At 36.7% G+C, this 10,121-nt stretch overlaps 1 protein-coding gene across 21 annotated transcripts in view; it reads right to left on the bottom strand.

Moving 5' to 3' along the window:
- Positions 1 to 3,717: 3,717 nt before the first annotated feature.
- Positions 3,718 to 10,121, bottom strand: part of LOC139123029 (calcium/calmodulin-dependent protein kinase type II subunit delta-like) — a 114,534-nt gene continuing 108,130 nt past the window's right edge. For all 21 annotated transcript variants that reach the window (XM_070688975.1, XM_070688976.1, XM_070688980.1 and 18 more), the window contains one exon: positions 3,718 to 9,587. In XM_070688975.1, the coding sequence (XP_070545076.1) occupies positions 9,470 to 9,587 (118 nt within the window). In that variant the 3' untranslated portion in view covers positions 3,718 to 9,469. The remainder of the gene's footprint in view (positions 9,588 to 10,121) is intronic.

Here is a 10,121-nt window from a genome sequence, read left to right as displayed (position 1 = left end):
ATAAAGGAACAACAATAACAACAACTCTCTTCTTCACCGCTGCTACTGTCTCAGATGTATTGGCTTTGTCCTGCTAAATAAATACACTTGACTGCCACCACTTTTTCTTTTTTACCATTTCAGGTGAAATTGTATTTTATCTCTGTAATCGGAAATATTTGTCAAGTTTTATAGGGTCACATCGGATGTAACACTTTATTCTTACATCCCATAGCTTGTAGTCTTCAGACGATGGAGCCCACTTTTCTATTTACGGGTTTACGAAACGATTGCATATATTCCTTTGAAATTGTAATTACCGAGGGACATTTTTATAAGGCGTAGCAATGGCGTTTGAAAGAGATCTTATAATGCAGTTGTTAAGATGTAGATGTAGGCAACAAAGCTGACCGAGACAAGTAAAGAACAAAGATAAGTTGAATGCAACTTCCCAAGCCTATGGTGTTTATTCAGGCGGGGACCTTTACACGCCGCTCCTGGGTTTCATTTGCCGACGTCTGACTGTCCCCGGGGTCACTCCCATAGAAAGGTGTACGAGTATATGCCGCCCGAATAGGTCACTTCTTTTTTATGAAAAAATCCTTAAACAAGGGGAAAAAACCTAAATACAGGACACTGGAAAATAAATTGTCTCCGTATATCAGGAAAATATTCACATGCAGGAGAATGTCTGCAAAAAAACCCCCATTCGTCAAGAAAATTCCCAAGAATGGGTCAAACTTTTGGAACATTCGCAGGTAGATATTTTCAACTTGGGCGACACCCCCTGGGTAGGCGCTACCGTGATTGGTTCGCACGATTTGACCCTAATCACAGTCCCTCGTGGGACTGGGCTCTGGGACTATTCGCCCCGTAGACGAGTGTACAGAAGGGTTGTTTCTCGCTTCTGTTCTGTCTATCGGGCGAATAGTCCCAGAGCTGAATAGCCCACGAGGGACTGTGCCCTGTTGGTGAAATCGTGCTGTCGCTGGGAAGGGATATTCCCCGGGGTGTCATTTCACAACTTACCAATTACATACGTGCTCCCCTTAGGGTGGGTTTTCAGCGACGTTTTCCTAGGGAGCGTTCACTTATTTAATCGGGGGTTGGGCCGACAAAATCCGGGGGAGGGGTAACCGTAACTGTTGAAAACTGCGAGTTTTTTTCCAAACAGCACAGGGGGGTGTCACTTGATTTTCAAAAGTATCCATCCCGTCAAAAAGCAGTTTCATATTCAGGGGAAATAAAAATGATTCTCTTCATGATTTCATTCTCTAAAATCATTTCACTATCATCAGAATGAAAGAATGCATTATCTGTCACATGACCATCTTGCCGGAAGTGACTCCGGTCAAAAGAAGGCACGCGGGACTGTCGACAGTCTAAAACTTACCCTGCGGAGCTTTCACCCGGCCGCTCCCAGAGCAGTCTGGGTAACCGCGACTACAAATGTCCCATACTTTTCATACGCAGTAGAATGAAGGTGAACATTTCCCGAGTTTACCAAGCGAATCCCTAACAATTTTCATATTTGGAATATACATCTATTTTTGTACATCCATGATGATCCAAGCCATTGGGTAATTAAGAGACCGTTCAGTTTTTACGGCCTTGGGGGCCGGCAAAATCTTGTCGCCGGTGTTCAAAAAAATATAGACCCCCCTGCATTTTTCGTGAAAAAAGATGACCCCCCTTTCTCAGACGAAAAAATTTGATGACCCCCCCCCCCCCCCCCCACTAAAAATAACCAAAACCCATATGTCAAATTTACCCGCACGGTTTGGATTTGAACTCTGGTACGCGGCGCACTTTATTCGTGTAGCAGAGATGCCAGTGCACAAACTTCTCAGCCTCATCCATGCAAACGTCTGTTAATTAGGACGACTGTAAGGCATTTTTTAACTTCATTTCCGCAGACAACTTATGTCCATGGACATTGTATAAAAAACACTTTTATCGGATTGTTAGCCAAAGGCAGCCCTCCGGTTAAGAGGGTCATGCCTCATGGGCCATTACGTAAAGTCAACTTTATTCTAGAGGGCCACGAAAGGTGGCACTCCGGTAAAGAGGGTCGATCATGGCCATTGCATATACACTTATTAGGAACGCAAAGAACGAACAAGTTGAAAATATCGAGCGCTTTAATGAAAATCTGTATTTCCCTACTACGGAGAAAACCGGCCAACCATCACTTGTGAGCGCTGGCTGCACATGTTAGTTTGAAGTAAAATCCTCATTATGCATGCAAATTAGGTACCCATCTCTAAGCGTATACTATAGCACATTATGTACGCAAGTCAGGCAAGTGTGTTTTGGTGATTTCTGATATTAAAAATCCTCTATTTGTTAAGCCTTTGAGTACTGTAATTTTTTTGGCATAAAAAGTTTGAGTGCAACATTTTACCAATAATAATAACCAATGATAATTTTGGACCAATGGACAACACATGTAATATGCTTCAGTATTTTGCCAAAATTTTGGCAAAAACTGACTAGGGTATATTTTATAAAAGGGACAAAAATTGACTTTAGTGCTGAAAGAGTTAAATACTGGAACTCTGATTTCGTCTTGCATGTAGGTAGGGTAATGGAGTTCTGAAGGCAAAAAATTTTCCATATGAGAGCTGTTCGCTAGCATTGTTGGGAAAACGAACTTCTGGTTTGTTCTTTATTGTCTTTCAGTTGTAAATGTGTATGTGTATGTAAGGTAGTTTATTTGAGATTGTTTTGAAAGACCAGTGAGGGCGCACTTCAGAGTGCCAATACCGAATAAGACGCGCAGTGTGATGTTACACACAATTCTCCATGATCTGTACACACTGAGATCACCCATTGAACTGAAAAAAATTTCTTCTCCACACAGAGCAGCTTGGGCCATATTCAAATTTCTGACAAAATTGTGTTGTTCATCATGATTTTCTTATTTTCCCATTTTGAATAATGAGATAAACCGTCATTTTGTCAAAAGATATTCTTCACAAACATACACAATATTTTCAAGGAAACTAAGGGAATGAGTTGCATCTGTGTTGGCAAAAGAAAGGGTTTTGACTTTTTTGACAAAGAAAATTTGCATGACTGACCATCTCAATTGCTGATTCTTTACCATGAAAAGTGTGTACTTTTTCAATAGTGTGCATAAACATTGCCTTCTTGTTCAATTTGCACATAATTTTTTAACCTAAGGCCAAAGTAATTAAATTCTTTGTTTTGCGTCCCCATCCGCTTAGGTTTTTAATATTTTCATGAAAAACACACACACAGAGTATTTGAATAGGAAATTTTAGGACATACCCGTTTTCTGAACTAAAAATTTTGTTACAATATTTTATTCGCTGCAATCAAATTACATTGTGTTAATTTTCTTGTGTGTGTTTTTCAGCCGCTTAGAGGCATACCTTTTCCCATTTTGAGTGAACACAAAACAAAGAATTTAATTCCTTTGGCCTAATCAATAATTTTGGAGCACATTCTTCAAATTGTGCAGAAATGAATAAAATAAAATTAGCCTTTAGAAAAAGATAGCCAAGTGCCCAAAGCAAGCAGAATTGTGGGCAACCTCACTTAATGTGAGACTCCGAATGGTTTTAATTACTGATGTCTTTGCTTGGCAAGTACTTTACGTTGTGGGTTCAGTTCAAATTAAGAAATACCTTATATCTTGTGTAGTTTAACTTACCCTTGACATAGTTAATCCACCTTTCACTCTTCTCAATTAAAATTACCCACCAAAATATGTAAATTTTGAAATTATTTTTATTAGGAGTCTGATGTCTTCAATATACAGTGAACTTGAAGAAATTCAACAGACACAAGAAGATTTACTTAATTACAATCAACTTTATACCAATGTACCAAGAAAGAAGGATCAATTAATAATTAATTAATAAAACTATTAGTGAAGGAAAAGCAACTCTCCCCGTAACCTCTACAAGCACTTAAGCTATTTGCACATTTATTCAATTATTTCCAAACGATAAAAAAGTCCCACGATTTCAACCTTTTCCACAAATTGTCAAAATAATAAATAATACAAAAAAGTAAGCTTCTGTCACAGGAGTGCTTGTTACTGCACATTACACGATATCATTGGTTGTTGTTCCTGATTGTAAAACGTACGGATTGTCTTCACAATATGAGGTGTAATTTTAATCATGATCATTTGGTTACATTTGCATTGTCACACAAGTTCCCTGTCTGGAACAAAATATGCTGTTGCTGAACAAAGTGACGGCATGTGAAGTATTAAAACAGAGGGCAGTTCTTTCAGTCGCTAAAGTAAAATCGTCAATATCTGATTTAAAAGTTCATGGTGTTATGAAGGACTACAACTGGTAACACTATCACAAGCTGAAACATTTCGAACACTTTTGCAGGGACAAATTTTTTCCCGCAATATTTTGTATGTCGGCATCACAAATATCAATGGTATAAGAAACCTGTTTCGCCACATTCTTTCTTTTTACTCTGAACGAACAAATATCAAATAGAAGGGTTATTCAAGAAAATTTGTTTAAAATTGTGAAAGCATCACCTCAGGGAAAATACGATAACAAATGACAAGATTGAATCGCATACTGGCTTTTGACTTTGAAAAAACAAAAAATCATGTACGTGAAGTGCTCAAATGGCAGTGTATAGATTAAATCTCCTTGTACTCTTTGGTGAAGAAACTCTGTATTCATTTGTTCATTTTGACCGTTTCCAAAAACTTGTGATGGAGTTACACAGTTGATTAATTCTGCCTGCTGTACGTACTTTTCTACCAGCACTTGTGTTCCTTTACAGAAATACAGCATGGCGAGGTCACACAAGTGTTTCTAGAAAATTATTCGTCTACCTATGAGGACGAAAGCCAGCCGATAGGACATTTTTTCCTAGATTTTTGACAGTGTTGCGGCAATTTTCCTTCTTCCCCTGTTAATGTTGATTTCATTCTGAACAGTAACATCTTTTAAATCAAATGTGATAACTTTGACAGATTGTTTCTGAATCTAAATGATGTTGCAGCCTTAAAATCAAATACAAACCAAGTTCCAAAGTCATCCATTAAGGTTGAATGCGCCTCGGGGACAGATATTCAGACTCTCAAACTTTTACACTTCTTTTCTGATCTACCACTTGAGGGAGGCTCATTGAAAGAAATTTTCACCATCTTAGCTTTTCAAAAATTTTACTTTTCCCCATACAGATAGATTACAGTGATGGCGGCCATTTTGAATTTCAAATATCAGTAGATGTTAGGAAATCTGTTTCTCTAGTACCAAAATTTGCATCGTGACCACTGATTTTTATTCTTGATTTGGTAAGAGAATAGTATAAAGTTTCACTGAGGAAAGTTTGAGCAAAACTTGTTTACTTTCGAGGCGCATACTACCTTTAATAGCTTGTGCTTTGCCTGAGTATACTCTTGGCATTTATTTGACTATCAAACAATACTGACAGAAGAGAAGTGTTTAAGACTTTTGTGCTATACAGGAGTCTAAGATTTCAAAAGAAATCTTATCTAACTTCAGTATGAGCTCTCTAATCAGCAGCTGAAGACTTAACAGTTGACATAATTGATTTAAAAGAATTGTCAAAATAGACATTGTTTTTAAATATGTACTATTAAAAAAAATGAAGCTAAAATTCTCATTGTCCTAATTCTGCCCTTACTAGCTTCTTATTTGAACTTAAGCAACTGTATACAGTTTTAAAAAAAATACAGGCATATATTATCATTAATATATGCAAATTAATAGTTATGATAATTCAAAATTACTTATGCGTAAGTTTGGTAAAAGTAATGCATATCTCTTGACTTTAAGAAAACTGACATGATCATATCCAAGAGTCTGCATGAAGGTTGAGATTTGACAAAGCAATGAGATTCACTAGTTAAGAATTGCAAGTTCAACAACACTGAAGTTGAACGGAAGCCAGAAGTCTGACCCCTTGATTGTACAGTTCACGTGTTATGGCAGTGTGAGGTAAACATCTATAGATCCGCAATAAAATGGAGAGCACATTACACTAGAGAAGTCTCACTTTATCGACTTTGTCAGGTAGTGGACCATCATGCAATACACTGTTGGTCCTTCCTGTTTCGATGAACTGTTATGCATATAATTAACATATTATTTGAATATGTGAACAGAAATTTGCATAATTATCCTACATGTACATCATTGCCTCAAGAGTGAACAGAGTTCATTTTCCATAGATACAGATCATTGGATACTTGTTGAGGTTCAAGATTGATGTTTTGAATAAATTATTCCTACATGCAATCAGGGTACATGTATTATAATTGGCAAATGACTTTACACAGACATTCATGGTAAACTTTTGGCAGAATGTTTGTGATACTAAAAAGTTTTCTGAAGTGTACATTACAGCACCCTGTTGAAACGATATCAAAATTGCCACTTGGTCTTCACAGATCTGTGCAGTGGTTTGGAAGGTCACAGCACAAGGACAGCTTGAAATAAACAGAGTTTGAAATCATTCATGCATTATTATTAATGAAAAAAATTTGGTAAAATTTCAGTACTAACTGACAAACAAAGATGAGTTTTCACAATTTGAAATGTTAATCATCGATGTAACACATTCAACTGACTGACATGGATTTTAGTGAGAATTTTGGTTTGGAGATGCTCATGAATCAGAAATATATAATTCATCAATCTTATTCCCATGTCCTCTAATACTGCACAGAGTGTGACGACATTGGAATGGAGCAAAAAAGAATGGAAAATGGGAAGTTCAGCAAGATTAGCCATCAGTATTATATTCCACTACTGCTTTCAAAGATTTTGAGAAATGCCATGCCTGACTTGACCCTGACTTTTTGAATACAAAGAAAATTTGTTGCTTTTTGTCCGGGGACATTGCATGTAATGAACAACCAACACACCATGAAAATGAGACACCATAGTTGGATATGTAGACTATCTTTTACCTTTTCAGCATGATGCAGATTTTGATGGGGTCAAATCCTGTGAACTTACTGTGAGTAGGAAGTTCGTTGACTCACTAGTACAAAACTGGTGGTCAAAGGTTAAACTTAATTAAAAGCATAAATAGGGTACAGAAGTTGTACAGTGTCACTTGGGACATTTTGTATGCTGTGAATTTCAGACAGTTTAGCCATCACCAGAGGGCGCTATTCAGCCCACCGACAAATCGGATCCAGCTACCATATCACAGCAAAATAAAAGAGCAAGAAATCAAATGCCCTCCCCCGTCTACAGCTCATCACAAAATTTGAAACAATAGCACACACTGTGACAATTCCCTTTCCAGCAAGTACACTCTAAAAATAATGTACGTACTGGAGGGTATTTACCATCTAAAGATCTCAATTCTCTGAAAAAAATATTTACAACTTTGCAGGTGTCAAAGACACCCGTACTGCGGCAAAAGCTTGCACTATGAATAAAAAAACTCAAATAACATCGAACATAATGCTATAGCCTTTCATTTTTTTTGGTTGTTGACAGTAAGAAGTCCAAAAGAGACAGATAGCTTTCACATTTACGACATGTTGAATCACATCTAAAAGTCTTTGTAAATTCTTAGGAGAAAAGTTCCTATCTACGATATAATACGCTGTATTGTGCATGTTTGTCAAAAAATGTTCAAAATTGGAAATAATTGACAATTTATTTAATTGTTTTTGAATGTAAAGAATGAATTGTATTGGCTTGATGAGTGAGGAATTATTAGTAACTTCCCTGTCAACAAAATTGCATCTTTTAGGAGAAAAATGTTTTGAGTTTATCCATCCACTTTTTTTATGATTAAATCCCAATAAAGAGTGCACACCACATATAAATATGCACGTCAAATGGATACCATGTGATTGATCATGTACACCATGTGCATATATGATCCACATGGTCAACCATGTGACACACCTGGTATAGTCATGTGATTCACACTGCCCATCCATGTGACGTGCATAGATATGAAACATCTAGATATAAAACACTACATTTGTGCTGAAGAAAGAAGACGCCGTAAATTGTGAAAAATTCAAAATCCCCTTTCGCAGCATCTAGCAAAAAAAGAAACCATTTTTTTTCAAAGGAGAAGATGAAAAGTTGCACATCACAGAAACAAAATCTGCAGAGCTCACCAATCCTACATATACACCCAGTTTGTACAACTAGCAAGAAACCAAATGTCTGATCAATATAGGAACCGAGCGTTGGAAATAAATAATGAATTATCGAATGTGAACACCAACACAATCTGTAAAGTTAAACAGATGCTAGCAAAATACATCTTTTTTAACCCAGGATTGGTTGCTATGGTTACACAAAGATGAAGCAAAACATCTAAATTTGAATTTCCAGTATTGCACAAGTGCAGAATCACCTCAGAAAGACCATGCAAATCTCTCTTGCAGAAATTTGGTAAAAGTGAGACCAAAATAAAAATGCCCCTGAACCTTTAAAAGTTAGCAAAGCTAAATTGCCCTCAAAAAATCTGATCTTTTTTTTTTGGTTATTTGAATGAGTAATGCACAAGGAAGGACTGTGCAAGTGAAACAAAATGAACAGAAAAAATTTGATGAAAGTGTCCCAAAGATTTTAGTTTAAAATAGAAATGTTTCTAAATTTGTTAGGTGTCTAGAATTGCAAGTTTAATTGCTAAACAGGAGTACTTCGTACTCCCACTGAAGTCAATCCACAACGACGAAAAATGCCGCGTCCGACCCAGCAGGTCAAATATGAAATAAGGCCATTGATACTTGCCTCAACTTTGGAACCAGTTTTCTAGCTTTGCGGTCCACACTGCTTATGCACTTTTTTCTTGCATATTTTTTTAGACACAAAGTGCTCACTTCTGATTCAATTCCATGCCAGTCATTGCCATAGAAACAAAAAAAATAATTCTTCAGAAAATCTGGCCTAACCGTGAATCACATTTCATAATTGTATTTTTTTGAGTGTTTACATATCCAGCTGCCATATTTGAGTATTTGGCATCGCCACTTCCCATGATGCATTTCAGGAATGACCTGCAATCAAAGATGGCTGCCATCTGAGACTGTGTCACAAAACTGATTGCCATGGCAACTGATGTCATGGCAACCACTCAATGCATGATGTCTATCTTGTAGCTATCCTCAAGTTTCAAAAAATTGCATCTTAAATGATATGCATGAGCAGCTCTAGTAATCAGTGAGAAATTTGTCCTTATGTAAATGATTCTTGTTAGATCCTTCAATCGGATTTTGTACAAGTCTTAATTATCTTACAAAAAATCTTGGCTGCTAGCAAAAAAAAAGAGCAGTAAAAAAGACAAATTCACTGATGTTGAAACTTGGTGACACAATTTTCTGCTTTTTTGCCTGTTTTGTATGGTTTTTTGATGCCAAATAAAGTGACCAGTTAGAACCAGAAATCCTTCAAACTCGCATCTTCAATGGTTTATTGAGTGCATGACCTGTACGTGTTTGAAACATAACACCTAGAAATTCCTACTGTATGAATTTCTATTTTGCGGGTGCGCTGGGGGCTCCTGAGCGGTGGAAATGTACGTTTTGCCATTTGGCATCTTTCTTTAGCCAGACACGAGTCTCTTCGGACTGAGTTGTGACAGGACAGCCAGTTCTGAAAGTAGAAAAAAGAAATAAATCACCTGTAAATCATTTTATACACTATTAACCCTTTGAGTGCTGTATTTTTTCCCACCAAAATTTTAGTCCAATATTTTACAAATTTTTATGAACTTTTCTGTAACTTTTCTGATAATTTTAGACCAAATGAACACAACATTTCATTGGCCACAGATTTTTATCAAAATTTTGGCAAAAATCTGACAAAATTTACTGAGGCATATTTTATAAGGGTGACAAAAATTGACTTAAGTGCTCAAAGGGTTAACCCTTTAACCACCATGGTTTGGCCCAAATCCATTGTTATCAATGGTGAATATGGACCTGTCTACACGGATTTGGGGGTGAACAGGTTAAAGATGTTTCTTCATTATTCAGTATTCATTTTTTATTTCTGCTTCAGCAAACTTCAAAACAAGCAATGTCTCTATTCCAACAAACAGCCATGGAAATCCCTAATGTATATATTCTTGAGAATACCCAAGAGTTTCCTATCACCATATTTCACTTCTAAATTGCAGATGTCCTG

This window comes from Ptychodera flava, chromosome 22 (assembly GCF_041260155.1).
Source record: "Ptychodera flava strain L36383 chromosome 22, AS_Pfla_20210202, whole genome shotgun sequence".
Taxonomy (NCBI): domain Eukaryota; kingdom Metazoa; phylum Hemichordata; class Enteropneusta; family Ptychoderidae; genus Ptychodera; species Ptychodera flava.
This window is presented reverse-complemented; position numbering and strand designations above follow the sequence as displayed.